The 22,408-nt window shown below is 42.4% G+C and overlaps 2 protein-coding genes and 1 long non-coding RNA gene across 6 annotated transcripts in view; 1 reads left to right on the top strand and 2 right to left on the bottom strand.

Annotated features, from left to right (window-relative positions):
* LNP1 (leukemia NUP98 fusion partner 1) overlaps positions 1 to 22,408 on the bottom strand; it is a 42,321-nt gene that overhangs the window by 3,535 nt on the left and 16,378 nt on the right. For 3 of the 4 annotated variants that reach the window (XM_038582607.1, XM_038582605.1, XM_038582608.1), the window contains exons 2-3: positions 13,828 to 14,025; positions 1,359 to 1,589 (exon numbers count right to left, since the gene is read on the bottom strand). In XM_038582607.1, the coding sequence (XP_038438535.1) occupies positions 1,359 to 1,589; positions 13,828 to 13,992 (396 nt within the window). In that variant the 5' untranslated portion in view covers positions 13,993 to 14,025. Of the gene's footprint in view, positions 1 to 1,358; positions 1,590 to 13,827; positions 14,026 to 15,658; positions 15,804 to 22,408 lie in introns of those variants that run through there. The other variant, XM_038582606.1, reaches the window with a different exon arrangement.
* Positions 6,082 to 7,973, bottom strand: LOC102152908 (H/ACA ribonucleoprotein complex subunit DKC1-like). Its single transcript, XM_038582604.1, is given in 3 exon segments — positions 6,082 to 6,707; positions 6,709 to 7,431; positions 7,433 to 7,973. Coding segments are annotated over 3 exon segments (1,290 nt in total). The 5' UTR covers positions 7,895 to 7,973; the 3' UTR covers positions 6,082 to 6,602.
* On the top strand, positions 8,152 to 20,867 carry LOC102153131. Its single transcript, XR_005383208.1, has 3 exons — positions 8,152 to 8,335; positions 15,999 to 16,127; positions 20,322 to 20,867. It is a non-coding gene; the product is annotated as an uncharacterized LOC102153131 (long non-coding RNA).

The raw sequence follows: 22,408 nt of genomic DNA, 5'->3' as shown, positions 1-22,408 counted from the left end.
GATATAAGTAAATATACCATATTAACTTGGAGGAAATCTAAATGAAGTGTATTTTTTATACTATTCTCGCTACCATTCTAAGTCTGAAACCATACTTTTTAAGATGTCATTTATTTATTCATGAGAGACACACAGAGAGAGGCAGACAGAGGCAGAGGAAGAAGCAGGCTCTCTGTGGGAAGCCTGATGTGGAACTCGATCCCAGGACATGGATCACATCCTAAGCCAAAGGCAGAGGTCAACTGCTGAGCCTCCCAGGCATCCCCTGAAACCATATTTTTAAAAAAACGATATAAGGAAAAAGATAAAACAGTAACTTTTAATAAGATTTAGAAATGATAAGTGACAGCTGCTTTCTATTCTTCCTTCTTTATTCCTCTACTGAAGGGGAATCATACGCAGAGTCACTCTCTGATAAAAGTGACGTGCCACCTATGAGGCAAAGATGCATGGTGACAGTCCCAACAGCAGTCACTGCTAAGCAGAAGGTGTTGTGTTCAGATGTGCAATGAGGCAGGAAGCAGCCACATGTCCTCCTCTGTACATTCACAGAGCACAGCTCAAGAAGCAGGTGGCAATACACCTGGTCAGTTATTGTTCTGCCCACTACATGGCAGAGCCGCATGATTATTCCTGTTTTGCAAAATAGAACAAAAAAACAAAAACCCAGAACAAAGAAGTTATTTTGTTCAAGGACACTCAGTGAACATGTTGTAGAGTTGAAAACTATCCCCCAATTAATCCGTCTCTAGTTTATTACTTTATGTATTGAGTTTGGCATCATCAGTGGAGTTTCTATTCTTCCCCCGTTCCATGCCTGTCCTCTCCTTTGCTCTCCTTTGTGCTTTACTTAGACTCCCACAGGCCATTCTAAATGCCTGGACAGCTCCTACTCCTCAATACTTACTAGACAGTTGGATAATTCCTTTTGCATGTTTTTTAGAAGTACAAGGGAACATGCTACCATCATACACTATTTGCTGCTGGATTAAATGCGAAAGGATAGGAACAGTTGGGTAGTTTTCCCCCTTCTTCAAATAGTGAAAGAAAAACAAGTCACAATTATTTCTAATTGTCTCAAAAAAAAAAAAAAAAAAAAAAAAAAAAACAGAAGACTTCGGTAACAAAAATATCCTGCCTCTGGCCCTCCAGGAATTCTTCCTACACCTGGGGTCTCCAATAAAAATAATTTAAAAATGTATACACACCTGGGCTATCTAAAACTGTCATTTGTCAAAGACCTTATCACTAAGCTGTAAATGAAGAAGTTAGATTTGTTCTCCTCAAAGTTGGGGAGGAAGAATCCATTGGGTTTCCCTTTTTAAAGTGGTTAAATATTCAACAATTCTGTTACATACCAAAGATGCAGAGCGTTTGGTTCTAAAGCACAATTGCTGCTCAAAAGACTCTGGAAATGCTTGAATTTTGGAATGGGATCTTCTTTTTGATTCCAGCGGCTCGTTGCGTGACTCGTCTGCTGAGAATTTTCTGTAATCCGGGATGTGGGAATGGCATTGAAATCCCTGGGCCTCATGAGAATGCCTTCTGGGATGGCTGTTGGATGATGGGATTCTGGGAAACACAGGAAACTGGGAATATAGAATTAAAAAAAAATGCAATATAAAGAGACTGCACAGGGACTGAATATACATACATTACCAACTAAACAATCTCATGTTGAACTGAAATCTTACCTTTTTGATCAATAGGACCTTCCTCTACAATGAAATAGAGCCAATTATTTAAAACATTAAGTAGAACATCCCAAGACTAGCTTGGTTCATCCTCTACCATTAGGGTAGAATAATGAAATGAAACATTCCACGCCTTAAATTGATATGTAAAAATAAATTCCAAGATTATATTTTAAAAAAACTTTAATGAAGCCATAAATGTTTAAGAAATAATGCAAAGGTGGATATTTATGTGATTCCTATATGAAGAAAGAATTTCTAAGCAAAAGAGCAATGGGAAAAGTCATAAGGAAAAAATTAATTTACGTAAAAATAAAGCTAACTTGCATCACAAGCCATATAAACAAAATTAATGGTAAGCTGAAAAAACTTTAAAAATATTTGCTACTGGGATCCCTGGGTGGCGCAGCGGTTTGGCGCCTGCCTTTGGCCCAGGGCGTGATCCTGGAGACCCGGGATCGAATCCCACGTCGGGCTCCCGGTGCACGGAGCCTGCTTCTCCCTCTGCCTGTGTCTCTGAGCCTCTCTCTCTCTCTCTGTGACTATCATGAATAAATAAATAAAATCTTTAAAAAAAAAATATTTGCTACACATTAGTAATGCTTACTAGATGTCCTGAAAATAAATAAGTATATGTTACACTCCTACTGGCAACTGCCGAGGTCATATAATACAATAACGGCAATGTTAAGATCACAATTGGAAAATAATCAAAGGAGGGACAGCTCAGAGAAACCAGTCTTGAAAGAAACATTCTCTTAGTTCTTCTCACTTCCCAACCCACTCCAATTTAGCTTTTGCTCCCAAGATCAATTTTGGTCAGAATATTGAACTCAGTGTTGCCGAATTCTGTGCACTTTTGGCCTTTAATAATTCTGGAGAATTCAGTGCAGGAGCCCATGTGGCCCCCCTGGAAACAATCTTCCCTTGCCATCTACCACTGCAGCCTCAAGGGCCATCTTCCTGCCACTGTGTTTTAGACATTTTTGCTCACTTCTCCCTCCTTCTAGCTGCTCATATCTACCGGACTTCCTCCAAGTTCTAAACCAGTCTTCCTTCCCTTCCTTTCCTTTCTCACATTACACTGTCTCCCAAAGTATCTCATCCTCAGGCTTCAATTTGTAGCTCTAATCTGATTTCCTACTTTATATTGTTAGCCTAGACATCGCCTGTGAGTTTCTGCCCCTTGAGTTCCCTCTTCATAGTATCCCTCGTAGAGATTACATAAAAATAAAATCTTAATTAAAAAAATATGATGAATAAATACATAATGAATGAAAGAAAAAGAAATACTAATGGGTAAAAATTCTTTATGCTTATTAGCAGTCAAAAACTATGGAAAATGAAATAATATGGGGATCCCCGGGTGGCTTAGCAGTTTGGCAACTGCCTTCGACCCAGGGCGTGATCCTGGAGTCCTGGGATCGAGTCCCACGTCAGGCTCCCTGCATGGAGCCTGCTTCTCCTCCTGCCTGTGTCTCTGCCTCTCTCTGTGTGTGTCTCTCATGAATAAATAAATAAAATTATTTAAAAAAAGAAAATGAAATAATATACAATTTTTGCCTTTCAGGTAAAAAAAAAATGTTACTTAATGGTACCAACACTGGCAAAAGTACAAGGAGATAAGCACAGTCTTCCTTGCTGGTAGGACTTCAAATGTACATCCTTCCTAGAAAATTGTTGGTAATATGTGTCAGAAGGCTTAAAATATTCCCCTCCTTGGATCCATCCATTGTATGTTGTTTTTTGCTGAATTATGTTCTCCTGCCCGAAATTCATAGGTTGAAGCCTTATGTGAGTACATCAGAAGATGACTATATTTGGAGTCAGGGCCTCTAAAGATTAAGTTAAAATTAGACCATTATAGTGGGTCCTACTCCAGTCTGACTTGTGCCCTTATAAGAAAAAGAAATTTGGATACATAAAGAGATGCCAGGGATATGCCCCCACAGAGGACATACCATGTGAGGACACAGCAAGAAGGTAGCCATCTGTAAGCCAAGGAGAGAGCCTTGGAAGAAATCAAGCCTGTTGACACCTTTATCTCAGACTTTTAACTTCCAGAACTGTGAGAAAATAAATTTCTGCTGTTTATGTCATCCAGTCTGTGGTATTTTGTTATGGTAGCCCCAGGAAACTAATACATATGTATTGAAACTTTCTCTCAAACAATCATCAAAAATATGCTTAAAGATTTGTAAAGCTACTAAAAGACATGAGGTAAATTTGTATATATTATTCCATTTATTATAGGTAAGACATGGTACTTTGTGCTTTGGATAAATTGGAGCGCCCAAAAAGCACAGTGTACCCCTCTTGGAGATTATGTTGGGAGATGAACATTGAACAAATAAGGCATATGCCTACAACCTTGGCCAAATGCTATAAAGGAAAAAAAATTCAAGGTGCATAAAGAGGATATAACAAGGTAAAATTATGTATGTTCAGATGAGTGTTGGAGTGGCTAGGGGGATCAGGGGAGGATTGTGAAGGTGTGATGATTAAGATACAATCTGAAGGGTGAGAGGGGTTAATTAGGGAACAGGGAACACTCTTCTGCCTCAGGATGAGCCCCATATGTTCAGAGGCCCTGCCACAGAAGAGCTTGCTGATGTGGAAGGAAAAGAAGCCCATTGAGCGTGAACATCTGGGAGGAGGGAGAGGAGGAGAGGGCTTGAAGTAGGGTAATTTCATAAGGTGGGCAACCTTAAACCATACCCAAATGTTTTGAAAGGTTTTCTTTGAGCTGTGGGATTTTTTGTTTTGTTTTGTTTTGTTTTTTATCCAAGTTTTCTGCAATGATGGTGTATTATATTATCAGGAAAAAAATGGTACTTTAAAAAAATTGAGACTTAGACACAGAAGGACAAATACTGAATGACTGCACTTATGTGAGTTAGCTATAATAGTCAAACCTGTAAAAGTAAGAAATAGAATGGTGGTTGCCAGGGCCTGAGAGAAGGGGGAAACGGGAAGTGGCTAATCAATGGGTTTAAAAGTCCAGTTATGCAAGATGAGGGAGTTCTAGGGATCTACTCTACAGCACTACACTTGTAGTTTACCGGATTGCACACTTAAAAATCTGCCCAGAGGGTAGATCTCATGTTAAGTGTTCTTACCACAATAAAATTTTAAACATAAAATTTAAAAATTTAAGGTTGGGAATGGAAATGAGAATGTTTGTACAAAATGTTCTCTTCCATTGAGAGGCCTAAAAAGAATAGCAAGAGTTTTTATCACAATATAAATACAGTGTATACTTAGTGATCTATCAGATATGTCTTTCAGTCGGTTGGTTGTGGTGTGTGACTTTGTGGGGAACAGCCTTAAGAGAGCTCTCTGATTACAGGGAAGAAGCTCCCACTTTTAATTGCGTTTACTTACCACGCAAGCTCTACTTTTGGAACTTTATATCCCCTTCCAATGTAATTTTCCTGGCAAAGACAGGAAATAGTACCCTACATGGCTTTTTTTTTTTTTTTTTTTTTTTTTTTTTTTTTTTTTTTTTTTTTTTTTTTTACCAAGTATGCACTTGTCACCCCACAGCCACTGGCCTTATAGCTCTCTCTCCCACACTGTGAGGCAGGCTCTGGCCTGTGGAACTGGATCCCTTCACTCTGAGCTCACCAGCTGGGGTCCCAGACAACAAAGCACCAAAGACAAAGTGTGCTGCAGGCACTGCTTTCAGAGCAGTGACTACCCAGTTCCCTGACGTGCATCACAGAAGAGTGTGCTCAGCACCAAAGCTGTTTCCACTGTGACCAAAGAAAACAATTCCTGTTGGAAGAAAAAACCCTGTGCATTCTGTGACCCAAGGCATAGGTTCTCATTTAAGAAAAAATTAGTGGGGCACCTAGCTGGCTCAGTAGTGGAGTGTGTGACTCTTGGATCTCAGGGTTGTGAGGCCGAGCCCCATGTTGGACGCAGACCACTTAAAAACAAAATATTTTAAAAAACATTTTTAAAAAAGATTTTATTCATTTATTCATGAGAGACACAGAGAGAATGGCAGAGACACAGGCAGAGAGAGAAGCAGACTCCATGCAGGGAGCCCCACGTGGGACTCGATCCTGGGCCTCCAGGATCAGGCCCTGGGCTAAAGGTGGTGCTAAACCGCTGAGCCACCCGAGCTGCCCCAAAAAACATTTTTTTAATATTTCCCCCTGAAGGGCTTAACTACTTGATACTCTTTATCCTGGCTTTAACTGCAATTACTCTTCAACTGTACCCATCCTGCCCTCTGTGTCAATGCAAGCACCTGAGCCCCCCATTAACAAGATGAGAAACGAGGAGAAAGTTCCAGGTATAATAAGGCCACGTTGAGTCATAGTGTACTAGGCTCTCTGGGGACCACATCTTTGATCTCTAACCTCAGAACAAATCCTGGAAGGGAGTCATTCTCCCCCTTTTACAGATGAGGAAAATGAATCTTTTTTTTTTTTTTTTTTTAAGTAGACTTATTAAGTAAAAAGTACAACCTTCTCCCAGCAAGACTCCTCACCGAGTTCTCAGGGAGCAGCTGAGGTGCCCCAGAACTCTCCATGCTTCCTGGGACCTGCGTTCCGTTCCCTCAAGAACAAAAGAGTCACCTTTTCTCAGTAAGGCTTTAATTTCTCCTCCCGATGGGGCACAGTGCCAGAGCTGGCATCCGCTACTCCAAAACCACTTCCACTTTTCTTTTTCTTCTTCTTTCTTCTTTCTTCCTTCTCCTCCTTTCTTCTTCTTGGCGCTGTCACTGTCCCTGTCTGTGGGCTCACTCACACTCTCCACAGCAGCTTTGGCCTTCTTCTTCTTCTCCTTCTTGAGCAGCTGCAAGGACATCTCATCACTCTCACTGTCTCGCTTCTGCTTCGGGGCTTTCACCACTTCGGCAGCCACTTTGGGGGATTTTACCACCTCGGTGACTTCCTATGGAGCTGTTCCTGCCTTGGCTACTGCCTCTTTCCTTGCAGGGTCGCTGTAGTCCACATACTCCTGCATCCAGGTGGCAGGTGTGCTACCTGTGGGCTTGCCTGTGCTTATCCAGAAGGCCCTGCTTGATCATCAGCCTCTTCTGACTTGCCTTTGGACCTAAACCCCACTTCCGAGGACACGTGTCTCTCTCCATGATTACCCTCTTGATCTTGGCTACGATACCATGGTCACAGGTAGATATCACTGCTGTGGTCATTAATGCAATGGCCATGCAGACTGCTTCTCCTTTGGTGGTGATGACGAGGATCTCCTCGTTGACCTCGATGCCATCCTCATATCGGAGAACGCCCGGGAGCATGATCTTTGCCGCATAGCAGACTGCATTCATGAAAATGTCTTTCATAACCAGCCTTTTATGAGAAGTCAACAGCTTTTCCAAAGGGTAAACAACTCGCAGCAGGTAACTCTCATCCTTGCGGCTGTCATACAGCCACTGGGCATCAAGCACGTCATGCATGTGGTCCTTTTCACTCATGACTCCAGAACGAACCCTCCGAAGTTCTTGCATCTGACCGCCAACTCCCAGTAACAAACCAACGTGCACACACAGCGTCCGAATATAGGTACCGGCCTCACAACTCACCCAAAAGATTCCTAATCTTCCATCAGGATCATACTCGATCATCTTGCTCTCATATACGGTCCGCACTCGGAGTTGCCTCTTTACTGCAGCAATGAGTGGGGGTCGCTGGAATAAGGCACCTGTCAGAGTTTCTAGGGCCCTCGAAAGTTGGGTCCCCCCTTCAATAGCACTGTGTAGCCTGGACAATGCCCACATACTCTTTGCCTGCACTCTTGAGGCTTCACCAAGCGGTGGCTCGTTCTATGCACACGAGTGAACAGCCGGCCACCTTGGGATCCAGCGTGCCACCGTGCGCCGTCTTCACCCGAAGTATTCGTCGGACCCAGGCTACCACCTCATGGGAAGAGGGATTGGAGGGCTTGTCAAGATTAATGAAGCCTGTCCTGCTGTGGTCCCCAATCTCCCCCTTCAGAGGATGTGAACCACAAGGAAGGGGTGTATAGTGCGTGCTCCTTACATTGAGCTTTTCAAAATTCTTGAGCAACAGGAGCCACTGAGATGTGTCCAACTGAGCCGCCTTGGATTCGGGTTCGATAAGAAATTCTTCAGCATGTTGTATCTCTGCTACATCTTCTCCTGGGAAGACTTTCCGCTTTTTCTGCTTAGGTTTCCTCGGCAAAATTAATACTTCGGCGGCCGCCATGTTGCCCCGCACAGCGTGCGAGCCGCGGGCGCCCCCACCGAGGGGGCGCGCCGCCTCCCGGCGCCGTCGGGTCGCGTCACTAGAACCCGCCCACCCGGGCGACGCCCCGTGCGTCCTGCGTGCTGCGCGGCGGCCCGGGGGGCGGGGCCGGGCTCCGGGGGGCGGGGCCGGGCTCCGGGGGGCGGGCCGGGCTCCGGGGGGCGGGGCCGGGCTCCGGGGGGCGGGGCCGGGCTCCGGGGGGCGGGGCCCGAGGCGCGCGCCGGACGCCTGCGGAGCTTCACAGGCTGCTGCCGCTCTGAGGAAGCTGAACCTCAGGTCAGGTACGTGACTGGCCTAGGACTTGGGTGACAAGCGGCATGCCTCCAGGTGGCATCTGTTTTTTGAATTAATAAGCCTACACTTTTCTCGTCAAAGGCAACAATGACTTCATCCTATTTCCAGGTGAGCTTGCCTATACACGTGACTGTTGACGATGTACCACTTATAACAGAATTCTGTTACCAAATTAATAATGATTTGTAGGTCTTTAGGAATTAATGTAGAGGAATTTTATGTGAGGAATATTGTATAACGTAGCCCGATGCTATCGTAAGAGCCAAGAGGGATTGTAAATTCACCAATTAGCTACCTACGGAAGCAGCATCGGAGGGAAAGACGGATTCCAGTGGTCAACCGGTAAAACGGTAGCTCTTTTATAAATAACAAAGGTAATCCCACTGAACATCCTTTAGGTAAGCTCAAGGATGTTTTAAACTATTCAGTAAAATAGTATTTTTTAACTGGAGAAGTAAATAGACCCTGCGCTGTCAGACTCCGTAAATCAATGGGAAACTGTCATCAAGACCCCACCACTGGGGAATCCCCGGGGGGCTCAGCCGTTTGGCGCCGCCGTCGGCCCAGGGCGTGACCCTGGGGTCCCCAGATCGAGTCCCGGGTTGGGCTCCTTGTGGGGAGCCTGCTCCTCCCTCTGCCTGTGTCTCTGCCTCTCTCTCTCTCTTTCTCTCTCTCTGTGTCTCTCATGAATAAATAAATGGAATCTTTAAAAAGAAAGAAAGAAAGAAAAACACCCTACCATAAGCCATAAACAGAGGTGAGTGGTAGGAAGAACTCCTTGGAGCTTATGGCACCCGCCTCAGACACTTGGAATCTTCTCCTAGGGAACAACTCAAGAACTTGTCTTGCTCATCCAGAAACTGAAGTAACCAAACTAAGTGCATCTAAACCACATGCCACTGAGGTAATCCCAAATGACATCGAATTCAGTCTCGCACAGTATTTTCACTAGTCCTCTACCATGCAGTGATCCTCAGTTTTGGTATTGACACATCTTAGCTCAAGCTGCCAGAACAAACCACCACAGGCTGGCTGGTTTAACCAATAGAAATTTACCTCTCACGGTTGTGGAGGCTGGAAAGTCCGAGATTAAGGAGCTGGAGATTTCTCCCCAGTGAGAGGCTTCCTGCTGACTTGCAGACGGCCACCTTCTCTCTGTGTGCTTGCATGGCCTTTCCTCCGTGCATGCAGGTGAAGAAAGGGAGCAAGCTCTCTGGGTGTCTGTTCTTATCAGGGTACTAATTGTATCTGATAGGGCCTTACCTCATCTACATCTGATTACCTCCCAAAGGCGTCATCTCCAAATACCATCACTTTGGGGGTTAGGGCTTCAGCATACGAATCTGGTGGGAGCGGGGGAGACATTCAGTCCATAACAACATAGGCCATATGCCAAACGTGAATATAAGATGACCTGTCTTCTCACGGTGATATTAAATGAGAAGGAGAAACATTAAAGATAAAGAGGGAAAGGCAAAACGAAAGTAATTAACTGAAGCATCATCTGGAAAGAAATTCCCAAGTTTCAACACTTCCAATGCTTAATAATAAGAAGCATAGATGTTTATTAGGTACCAGGCAACATCCCAATTACATTAGATAAATTACTCACTGAATCTTCACTCCACCCTTCTGAGGGTTCTTTTCTTCTTTAGCAATACAAAAGATAAATATTTATTCAGAACAAAACTTTTTAACAATCAATTTTACATTCTAAGCCACAAGGAAATAGCAAAACATAAAGCAAAGGAAAAACAAAGACTAAAAAGAAAAGCAGTGTACTGTCTCTTCTACTTAACTTGGTAACACTTATTGACCCAATGCCCTCTTGCTTGACCTATTTTGCAAGCACATTTTAGAGTTAACAGCTTACTTCTGATTCCAGGTTAAAATCACCTTTCTCCTGCGAGTCAGGAAATTGTAAATGAGCTCCAGTTAGAGGCTTCTCTGGGGTTTCTAACTATTGAGGCTAAGGTGCAAATGTAAACCTCTGGTAGGTCTCCTTATTCAGGAGCACCCCCATTTCTAAGTGGTGGCAATGAACGATGAAGGGTAAGGCCCGAAAGGACTTGGCACTTTAATCCAGATATGACACCTCAGGGAGCAATGAGTGCATCCTCATTGGCACTTTTAGTGCCAATCCCCTTCTGAGATATCCAGTATTAGTGCCAATCCCCTTCTGAGGTATCCACTATTAGTGTCAATCTCCTTTACGTATGGGGAATCTGAGGCAGAGAGAGGTAAGTAACTCAGTTATGCTGCTGGGGGTAGGCCCCGGAAAGCCACCTCTGGAGCCCTCCCTTCACCCTTCCTAACCACTCTACTCGGCTGCCTTCCCAGCAACTCCTCCACATCTAGAAGACAGAAAACAAATCCGTAAAACATTATGCTACAAGTGCTTCCACAGAGTTGTCACTGTTGCCTGAAACTATCACTGGTTTTCTATTGGGGATGAAGGCATTGTCCCCTATTGAAATGAAATGTACATTTAACCCAAAAAACCAAGAAATCACTGCTAGTCATGGAACTTTAGGGTATCCCCTCACTTCAGGTTCCTAAGAAATCCTCCAACGGGGTCATGTCCCGCCCTATCCGTGTCCTGAGCAGCTGCAGGAGAACCACTCCTGTGGTGAGATGAGTGTGTGGCCGTACTCAGGTCAATCAGGGATAAGAATCAAAATTAAAATATCTTCTATTGCTTTAAGTTAAGAACATGAAGAGAGAATATAAAAAATGGTTAAAGGTGATTATTTTTAAAAAAGAAAAAATCCCAGACAGGGAGAGGCTCATATTATATCCCCTCAAATGATACCATATAGGCAAGCACACCCTTGCCTACCTTGGAACACAGAGGAAGCCCTGGGAAAGCCTACCTGGAGTTAGCAAAGCCCTAGGCCAGGAGACTCAGTTCCTCCTTGAAGAGTCCTTTCATTTAGCGTAATTCTCCCTTCCACTCGGCCCACCAATGTTAAGAGAACCATGGTAAGCTGAAGAAGATGACTAGAAAGCTGGATAGGCTAAAGTATTAAAAATCCACTTTCAATGAGCAGAATAAATAAGGAATGCGAAACCGTTTTACCTCAAGTTTGTATTAATGTGATGCTGGAGGTAGAAGGCACATTAGTTCTTCACAGACAGACTTCATATTACTTCACTTTTTTCCACCAAGAATATTAGGACAGTAAAGTTAGATTTTTAAAATTTACTTTAAATCAGTGATCACAGATTATTATACTGAGTTTTATCAAAAGGTAGTGTTCTCTGAGCAGGACCAAGCCTTGTTCCTTATGCCAAATCTGTATTTTCTGCTAAACTGGAAGTTCCACAAACACTGAGATCCAGTACGTCTTCTGGTACCCTCTAAGCCTCTAGTGCCTTGCATAAGTAATGCCAGGAACCTCAATAAACAGGTTCAATGAATAAAGGCTCCGCCTCTATGGTTCTGCAGGAATCATGACCTGAAAGCCACTTTAGAAACCACATTCAAATGGGAAAGGAGGGGAAAACTCTTTTCTTCCTATGCCATGCAATATGGATGGATATAGGTTATCAATAGGTTGTGGGAGGGAAGAGCCTCAGATGGGAGTAGTGGGAAGAGAGGGAAAGAGACAAGGCTAAGAGCAAGCTTTTCTTTTTAAGTTAGTCATTGAGCTCAAAGCAAAACACACATAAAAAATGAAAACCTAATTGTTCTCTCTGAAATAAGAAAAATCTGAGCATGTTTTAGGGTTAGAAAAGTTAGAAAGAAAGTCCAACTTCATACTCTTGTCATAAATATATGGCATTCTGTGACTGGAGATAGAGATTCAGACTCCCGACTATTTCCCAGGACCCTGCCCACACCGCCCTGGGTCCCCTGCTCTGTGTTCTGCGCTGGTGCTCTCTCTACTCTCTTCGGTCGGGGGGTCATTTTTATTCCATGCCTTGTCTCCTTAAATAAACATACTTTCTGCATGTTAGTCTGATCATGGTGGAATTCATTGTTGACTTAGGGAATCTCACTGAACATTCAGGCAAATGTTTGACTCTAGTATGAGCAGGAAGAGATATGTGGGCACAGTTTGGAAATGCCATACACAACACAACTAACTATTGCTAGTCCCAGTAGTTTAATTCAAACAACCCTGCAACCTAAAAGTAGATTCTCTAAAAAGGGTGGATTATCTCAGTTTTAAAAGTCTAATAGAAAAAATAAAAAAAATAAAAGTCTAATAGATGTTAAAATTTATTCAACAAACCTATATTTTATAAGTCATGTTCCTTCCTTTGTTTTCATTTCAACAGTTCTAAAGGGCTGTTGAGATAAAGAGCAAATCACATTTTTTCTCTTTGTTTCTCCCTGGTCCTCTCTATCTGGAAACTGGAAACTAATTGTACTTCTGGTTCACACACTGTGAATGCCTCACTTGAAGTGGAATATAAGAGATTAAAATGAGAGTGCGATAAACGGGTGTTCACTTACAACAGAATCATGGACGGTTAGAGCTAGAAGAGTTCCCAGAGGTCATCCAGTCCAGCCTCTCTTCTTTTTTACAAAAGGAACCTGGAGCTCAAAGAGCTGTTGACACTTGCCCTTTGTCTCTGGGTACGCATTTGGTAAGAAATCTATTTTCAAATATTTGTGTCTTAAGATTGAGATTGAGATCTCATCCCTCAAGTTGCCTCATCACTTGGGAATAAGAGCCATCGCCATACCCACCATAATATCCCTCACAGGCATTATGCATCTGGGAACTCTGAGGCTAAAACTGAAATAAAAAACACTGTCCCAACACTTATTTGGTTCTGGGGTTGACAGAAGCAGAAGGTTGGGGATGTATTCTCTATGGCTAGAATCCTAAGTGACTTGTGGAAAAGAAAAGCTGTATTATTGCTGTGTAACTGAAGCAGAGGACACATGTCTCTGCTGTGGAGTCTTCTAGTGGCACAGCTGAGCAGAGAACCACCGCCTACACCTACGGCTGAGTCCTCACCTGGTCAAGCCCACCCCCTCCACTATCAGGAGCTTCCCCCTGCTTGCATCTTGCTCCCTAGACACTGTATGCTCTGCCTCCCTATGGAAAAGTAGTGCTGAGGGCTGAAAAATTTTGGTTCCATCACCCCTCGGAAAACCAAAGGGGAACCAGAAGAAAAAGTTTATCAAATTTATCAAAGGTAGTGATTTATTATGTGGACTCCTCAACTCTTTAGAGGTCCTCAAATCAGGACGTTATGTTCAGTATTTCCAAAACACTACTGGAAATCACACATTGATCCATACCTGATGCTACACAGACTATCACATCAAGTTTCTTTCCTTTGGCTTGAATCATACTAGACCTCAGAACAATTGTCTCAGGTTTCTCAGGAGCTCTGAATAGTAGTTAAAGGTATGTTAGGCTACTAAAAATGAAGAAATCTTTACCTAATAAATGAAAATCAGGTCCCCAGGAGGGCAAGATAAAATAACAAAAGGTATTTTTTGGTGGGTGTAAAAAGGTTTAGAAGAACTGATTTTTAACCAAAGATGATGTATAAACCAAAGGCCTCTTCAAAAGTTATCAACTAGAAATCCCCCTCCCCTAGTCCAGCTCTCCCCTGGTTCTCTGACCATAACTCACAGGGCAGGGCAGGGAGGTTTTCCTGTAACTGGCATCTTGTGATCCACGACGGCCCCGGAGTCCTCGCTCATTCTCTTCCATCCAGCTGTGACCCCAGAAGCTGCTCATCCATTTCGCAAAAGACACATCATCATCATCATCATCATCATCATCTTTGTGCTCCATGTGTAGGTGATTCAAAATATCGAAGGCCTGTCCCTAAATTCGACAGACAGAAATATCATCCAACAGGGCTGACTTGATGAAACCCAGGATCTCCCCCAAAAGACAAAATGAAACTGGTATTTTCAAATGCTCTCCGATAATGGGATTCTTAAGGGAGAAAGATTTACTAAACAACCACTTCACCATCAGGCAGCCTCGGGGAATGTCTATTTATAAATTGTACAGCCCACATTCCCTCCCCTCCCCCTGTCTTTTTAAATTGAGGCTTTTTAATCCTTCCATCGCTGGGGCTTGTGCCTCCACGCCTAAGGGTGGGAAGCACAGTCCACTGGCTGGTTTTCCCTGTGCTGCGCTGCCAGTGGCATGTGATGGCATCTCCAGCTGTCAATGATGATGGAGCATGACCCTTATAATATGCCTGTCAGCTTCCGGCTAGCTCTGAAATGGGGCCACTTACAAGGGACAGACTGACTACAGCTGGCAAGATGGCCAGCTATTGGCATGTTATAGCTAATGTAGATATACTCCTAATTAATAAAATTGATATTTTTTAAAGATTTTATTTATTTAGTCATAGACACAGAGAGAGAGAGGCAGAGACACAGGCAGAGGGAGAAGCAGGCTCCACACAGGGAGCCTGATATGGGACTCGATCCCAGGTCTCCAGGATGACACCCCAGGCTGCAGGAGGCGCCAAACCGCTGTGCCACCGGGGCTGCCCTAAAATTGATATTGAAACAAAAATTCAGCTCCTGGGTTTAAGGGAACAGTTTTTTTTTTAATTGATGTATTATTTATATCTATATAAATAGTACAGGTATGTGCATAATGTACAAACCTTAAATGTATAGTTTGATGAATTTCTACATACACATACCCATAGATAACCACCACCATGCAGGTGAAGACATACAACATTTTTAGGACCCCAGCTGGCTCCCCTTTTCCTTCTTCAATCCATCCTCCTTCCAAAAGGTAATGACTTCTGACCTCTGTCGCTGTAGATTAATTTTGCCTGTTTTTGAACTTTCTTTCAGTGGAATTATACAGAATGTATTATTTTGTGTCATTCAACATTAGACTGGTGAGATTTATCCATACTTTTGCGCTATCAGTAGTTCATGCTTTATAGTACTACACTGTACGAATATCTCACATTTTAAAAAAATTCAGTCTATTACTGATTATCATTTGGGGCCATCACCTGGGCTGTTTCCAGTTGGGGCCATTATAAATAAAGCTTCTACGAATATTATAGTCTAGTCCTTGTTTTTTATTTTTTTTTATTTTATTTTTTTTAATTTTTATTTATTTATGATAGTCACAGAGAGAGAGAGAGGCGCAGAGACACAGGCAGAGGGAGAAGCAGGCTCCATGCCCCGGGAGCCCGACGTGGGATTCGATCCCGGGTCTCCAGGATCGCGCCCTGGGCCAAAGGCAGGCGCCAAACCGCTGCGCCACCCAGGGATCCCTAGTCCTTGTTTTTTAGTGGGCATTTTTTTTTTTTTTGAGATAACAGGACTAATTTATTAAGCCCCTACTTTGTGCCAGCTACGAAGTAAAATATTTTACATATGCTATTTTCATTATGACAACACTGTGACTGGGAGATTTGCATCACATTGTATAGATAAGGACACTGAGATTGAAATAGATCATCACTCACCCCAGGTGAAATTACTACTAAGCAGCACAGCCAAGTCTGAAGCAAGGAGTAGAAAAATGAAGTCTGGACTCTTAACAACATTGCACCAGTATTCCAAGAAACCTTTGATAAAGCTTGCATTTTTAGACAGGCATTCCTGACCACTTTCCATGAAAACTCTTCCTTGAGCTGCAAAAAGACGGGCTTAATAATTGTGACCAGTGTCCCCAGAGCATGGTACCACAATTTATAAGTTACTAAGGGAAAGTAACCAAAGCATAGAATAGCTTGCAATGTTTTTATTTCTTGTTTTAAATAGTGAGAGATGCGGGCTTGTTACTTTATAACATTTTTATTACAGAGTGCAGAAAGCCTGCTTCTCAATGACCCAGATGAGAAAGAAAAAGCTATAACTACATGCCACCACTCTTGATTGTTTCTGTTATTAAAGAAAGAAATAAGGTGACTTCCCTTGGGAAGGAAGGACCAGGTATGTCCACAAAACTTAACAATAGATAAACTTTTTTTTTCTATTTCTTGTTAGACAGAAATGTCTTTTCTTCCAATTTCAGAAACAAAAATAAGTAAATCTATGATCAGGGATAGAAAAACCCAAGCAGGTCATACCTGTTATGTCATTGCATAAAGGTACTTTGAAGAAAAGAAATATGATTTTATTTTATTTTTTAAAGAATTGATTTTTTAAAGATTTTATTTACTTATTCATGAGAGACACAGAGAGAGAGGCAGAGACACAGGCAGAGGGAGAAGCAGGCTCCCTGTGGGGACCCGGATGTGGGACTCCATCCCTGGACCCTGGGATCATGCCCTGAGCCTACAGCATATGCTCAACCACTGAACCACCCAGGTGTCCCACGATTTTTTTTTTTAAAACTTCTTTAAGTGACGTCTATCTCTTGGAGTTCTAAACTCTTCTTTTAAGGCCTTATAGACAGAAGCAATTTAAATATTGGAAAATGTGCATGTATAAATTTGGAGATTTATTATGAGGAATTGGCTCATGTAATTATAGAGACTAATAAACTTCACAATCTGCCATCTGTAAACTAGAGACCCAGAAAAAACAGTGGTGTAATTCAGTCCAACACTAAAGACCTAATAACCAGGAGAGCCAACAGTGTAAATCCCAGTCCAAGGGCAGAAGAAGATGAGATAAGATATCCCAGTTTATGTAGTGAGGCAGGAAAAAAAGAGCTAATTCCTCCTTCTGTCTTTTGTTCTATTCAGACCCCCAACTGATCAGATGAGGCCCACCACAGGGAGAGGACTATCTACTTTATCCAGTCTATCATTTCAAATGTTAATTTCATCTAGAAGCACCCTCCCAGATACATCCAGAAGTACTGTTTAATCTGGGCACTCCATAAAATTAACCATCACAGGCACTAATCCCATTCATGAGGGTTCCACCCTCTCCTCTATTTACCTCCCCAAATCCCTATCTCCAAACCATAACACTGGGGATTAGGCTCCAACATATGAATTTTGTAGAATCACATTTAGCCCATATCACAGTGCCCACATAAATAGCACCCAGTAAAAAATGGGGGGCACTGTCTCTCATGAGCATGTAAATGACATTTCACAAGCGTTGCCAAAACTCATTACTGGAGGAATTAAGCACATCCCTTGAGACTTTGATGGGGAAAAAAAAGCAAACAAACAACAACAACAAAAATCTTTTTGGAAGCTTGTGCCTGGCTTTCTTCAGACTTCACCCAATACGCTTTTCCCCTTTTTGGATTTTGTTCTGCATCCTTTCAGTGTAGTAAATCCTACCCATAAGTATAATTATATGCTGTGGATTCTTCTAGTAAATCCTTAAACTAGGGGTGATGGTGTCAGAAGTGGAATTTATTAAAAATAACCCTGACTCATTGAAATATATCTGTTTGGGGAAAGGAAATATGAAGGGGATACAATTATGAACTTTTAGTTCCCAATAGCTACCTAGTCATCTGTGGTATGAAACAGCAGCTGAGATGTCTGTTCTGGAAGGTGAAGATTACCTATGGAATTTTAAAATGATATATCCAATGCCAGGATACTTGGATCCATTGGCTGCTTTTGGCCATGGCAGCTAAGGTGAAGGAATTAAAAAGTGCAGCCTGGGTGATGTGTTTGTCAAATGCATCCAAAAGAACATTTTGGGTGAGGCAAAATGTCATATGTTTGTATTGCTCACTCCTCCAAGTGGGAGGAAACAAGACTAAGTCAGTTCCAAGACTGGCACAAACTTTAGACAAATCAGAAAAAAAAAAAAGAAGAGGGTAAAATAACACTCTACCCACTGGTACAGCAGCCTGTTGCATTACAGCTGGGATCTCTAAGTAGTTGTAATGTTAATCCTGAAAGTGTTGAATTTATTGCTAAGGTTTGAGTAAACTTGCAAAAAAAAAAAAGTGAAAGAGAGTTTCTAAAATAGATTGTTATTTTGTAGTTAGTGGTTCTGGGTATATGATTTTTTTAATGATGTAAAATATTATAGGCTTGTAATTTCATAAATGTTAGAGGGATTATTCTAATCTGGAAAAGCCGCCCAATAAAAGGTCTTGGTAGAACAGGACTTCTTGCTTAGATGGATTATAACTTAAAATCTCTGAACATCTGAGTATTGAAATTCTCATAATTGATTATTTTTGCTATGAGAAAAGGCAGACAAAATAAAAGGAAAAGAATCTTCACAGGAAAATACACTTTTTGAGGTTTCAAAAGCAGTTCTTAGTTTGATAATAAGTTCCTGTAAATTCAGATGTCTGACTCTTAGAGGCTGATGATTTTCTAGCCCAATTGTGCCTATTTTTGAGTAGGTCAATTTGGACTCTAAGATTGACAAGATATAGAGGAATTAGAAGGACTTGGAACTCCACTATCTGACCCTGTAGTCTCTCATCTTTGCTGCTGCCAAAGAAGAAAGTCACTGGCTTTTTTAGAATCTTGAATTCAGAGATCCTGATTGCCTGGACCTGATGGTAGGCTGAAACCTAGAAACATCTGTAACAGACAATTTCAATCTTGGAAATCAGACATGGGCTCATTGAACAGAACTTAGACCCTGGGACTACCGAAGACTTAAGACACCCCTCTGAGGGGCCATATGATATAAAAACATCATGGATGTTGGCTGGACCACATGGGTCACCTGCAGATGCTCACAGGGAAGAGCTCATTATCTGATGAGACCATCTGACACCAAGCTGCTGGTGGCTGTACATTTCTAATGCAGGAACTAATTGCATTTGAGATAAATGATCATAAGGAACATAACTTGTGATTCCTGTTGAAAGCTCTAAGTTGGAAAAGAACACAGCATGGAGAGTAGGACCCCTCCTGACAGAGGGAACTCTCAACCCCTCCTCAAGAATGTCTCACTGCTGTTGACTTATGTCTGATTTTCAAGATTATTTGAAATTTGCAACAATGCACTGATAATCTGATTCTACTTTACACACCTTTCTTCTAAGTTAGGCAGTTTGATTACTAAATACAACTATTCCCAAGGAGAGGTGGTCCTTTTTCGTGCTGCCTATTGAATAAATGATCAGGATGAAAAGGGTGGGGAAAAAGAGACTCTTAATCGTAGGAAACAAAATGAGGGTTGCTGGAGGGGAGGGGGTTGGAGAAACAGGGTAACTGGGGGATAGGCATGAAGGCGGGCACGTGATATCATAAGCATTGGGTTTTATATCCAACACCTCTTGAATTCTACCTCTGAAACTAGTAATACACTGTATGTTAATTAATTGGATTTTAAATAAAATTTTCAAAAAGAAAAGAAAAGAAAAGGCTGGGGGTAATGTAAACACATTCTGAAAGCTTCTGAAAATTCAAGGTTTTGTCCTAACCAGTTCCTGAACATGCTGTGTCATTCTGGTTAAGTTGTATTAATGTTGTATTAATGTTTTTCTATGTAAATTCTTCTGTCCCTCTGTTATGAATTCATTAAATCATCACTTATTAAGTGGAGCACAGACTGTCAGATGGTGAACTGTGACTTAATGACAGACCACAAGAGGAATTAAAATAGAGAAGTTTATTACTTACTAGTCCTGGAAGAAGTACCTGGCACACCTTGACAGGCTACATGAGGAGGTCAAGGCAGAGTGCAGGCAGAGAGAGAGGCAGACACTGGGGCACGTCTTTATTAGAGTCTGTATGTGGAGTGCTTTGAGTTTCCTAGGGCTAAGGTTAGATTGATCAATTGAAACCAAGAGGACACTGTTTGATAAGCCACACTGGAGTCTTATCTAGGATGACACATGGGGAGAAGGCAGCGGGGGCAGGGGAGAGGAAGTGATAGCTGGAACTTACATGTGCTTGCGACTCTGTGGACTGCTATCTAGGGCATGTGCTTAGATGAGGGGACTAGTGCCAGTTTAAGGTCACTGATGGCCAAACAAAATGATGTCAAGGCAGCAATATCGTGGAGTAACTTAGCTAAATTTTCAATGACCTCTTTACACCCAACCCTTTTTGATAGAAGAGGAGAATAAAAAATGGGTAAAAATATAAGGTAATGATTATTAAATGAGACACACTGGTTTTGTAGTAACATGGAAAAAAAAAAAAAAACCCAGCACCTGGGAAATGCAGGGAAGGAAGGCATTAATGATCTCTGTTTCTCATAACTGCTCTGTTTTTCGGAACTGCTCCTGAATGCCAGTACTGCCTTCTTAGGATGCTGTGAAGTCTTGAATTCAAACCAACCACTGAACCTATCGTCACACCTGGCAGCGCTGACTATGAGACAGCAATGGTGGGCCTAGCTCCTATGTTCCCATGAAGAGCACCTGTAGATGTTGTCCACACTCATGTGGCAAATGAACTGATGTCAAAGACAAGCAAAATTGCCAAAACTACCTTCTGGAAGCCCTTCTAAAATGAAGGACTCAACTGCATTGTTTGGACTGGGCAGAGAACCCCAAGGAAGCCACACTGGGGGCCCTATTAACCTCTAATGCCTAACTAATGTTTGTCTTCATCGGATGGCCTATCAGTTGCAAACTTTTTGTTTCCAAGGGTACTCTCTGGGATTGATTATACTTCTTGCATGTGTTCGTTGACTTTCATGGATTGCCTCAGTCCTGGAAGGCATGCAGGTCAGCTTCAACTTACTAGTCAGAGTTGTACGGTGCTTGAATTAATGATTCAAGCCAGGTAAAAAGGCTAATGCAAAAAAAAAAAACTTTAGAGGAGAAAGCCACCTGGCTCTCTAAGATTGACCTTTCTTGTTAACAGGATTTGTTTTAATTGGCTAAATCCAGGACCCTGGAGAGCACACAGAGTCAGTACTGCAAGATGCTTTCATCCTGCCACATTGGGTTCTACTCGTAATAATTTTGCTCTAAAAAAGCCTTGGCCAAATGGAGTGGACTTTGTAGAAAAGAGTTAACATAGTAGCCTGAGACTACATATCCTTAGAAAAGCCTTCTTGCTTGACCCTTGGCTGGCATCTGGGAATTTGGCTGGTAAACAGTTCTTACAATAATATAAAACTTACCCTGACAAGTGGCCTAAACTGCTTATACAACCAATGGTTTATGTGGAACAACTGCTTTTTTTTCTGGAAGTCTGTTTTTTGCATGGGTTAGGCAGTGTGTGCCCACATGACTGGCATCCAATAAAAGCCCTGGGTCCTGAGTTCCCAGTGAGTTTCCCTGGTAAACAACACATCTCAACACGGGAAGAATTAAACATGTTCTATGTTACTCCACTGGGAAAGGGCTCATGGAAGCTTGAGGCAGGTTTTGCTTTGCTGACTTTTCTTTGTGTCCTTTCCCTGTAATAGATCTTACTGCGGGTATAACTACATGCTGAGCCCTGTGGGTCCTGTGAGTCATGGAACCTAGGGATGGTCTTTGGGACCCCCAATACAGGAAGAAAACGGAACTCTAGATCTTTGGCCAAAAATTCTCCCAAAACAACAAGAGATGAAGTTACCCCCCAAAAGAAAATGAATTTGGTCTACTGATAGTAAATCAATCCACCTCATTTTTCTCCTAGGTAAGCCCATTTCCTTACATGTATGAGAAAGAAGGCTCCCTGCTTTGCCTGGACTAGGGCTCTCATAGCAAACGTGGAGCAGCAAGGCAGCAGCAGGAGTTGTCAGGTCTCAGCAGCCAGAGAAGCACTGCTCTTCCAGCTTGTCTCAGGAGCCCTCGCTTAAGAGGAGGTCATGCCCCATCCTGGGAGCCTGGCCACCAGCTTTTCCTGGCAGATGCTTGGACACTTGCCCTGAGGAGAGGCTGCCAGGGGTGTGGGACCAAAGGGAGTTGCCCTTTTGAACCTGCTCAGTGCTCTGCTTTGCCAAACCCATGGTGTGTACTCAAATGTGTCAAGTGGCTGAGACAACTGTAGTTTCTAGAGAGCTTGAATGTGTACCTCCTTACCATGCTCAGTGTGAAAGGAATTATCTTCTCTTAGAGGGTATGAAGCCTGTGGTGTGCGTGTTCTCATAAAGCATTCAGACATCACGGGTGCCCAGGTAATCAGTGAAAATAACCTTGGGCTGTGTACAAATGAAGTGGCCCTTTCAATGCCCTCTTTCACATTTGCTGCTTCAGGAGACTGTGATCATGAAAAAAAAAAAAAGATTTTCTCTTTATTTCATTCTCTCTTTCATTTTTTTAAATCTCCTTCTATTTATTTTGATGCATTTCTTTTACTTAGTTCATTCTCCATAGCTCCTATTGTTATAGTAATTTATTTTCTCAGTTCATTTTTTTTCTTGCCAGTTAAAGGGAAGAATTA

Source organism: Canis lupus, chromosome 33 (assembly GCF_011100685.1).
Source record: "Canis lupus familiaris isolate Mischka breed German Shepherd chromosome 33, alternate assembly UU_Cfam_GSD_1.0, whole genome shotgun sequence".
In the NCBI taxonomy this organism is placed as follows: domain Eukaryota; kingdom Metazoa; phylum Chordata; class Mammalia; order Carnivora; family Canidae; genus Canis; species Canis lupus.
The sequence above is the reverse complement of the archived record's forward strand: the minus strand, read 5'-3'. Positions and strand labels throughout refer to the sequence as shown.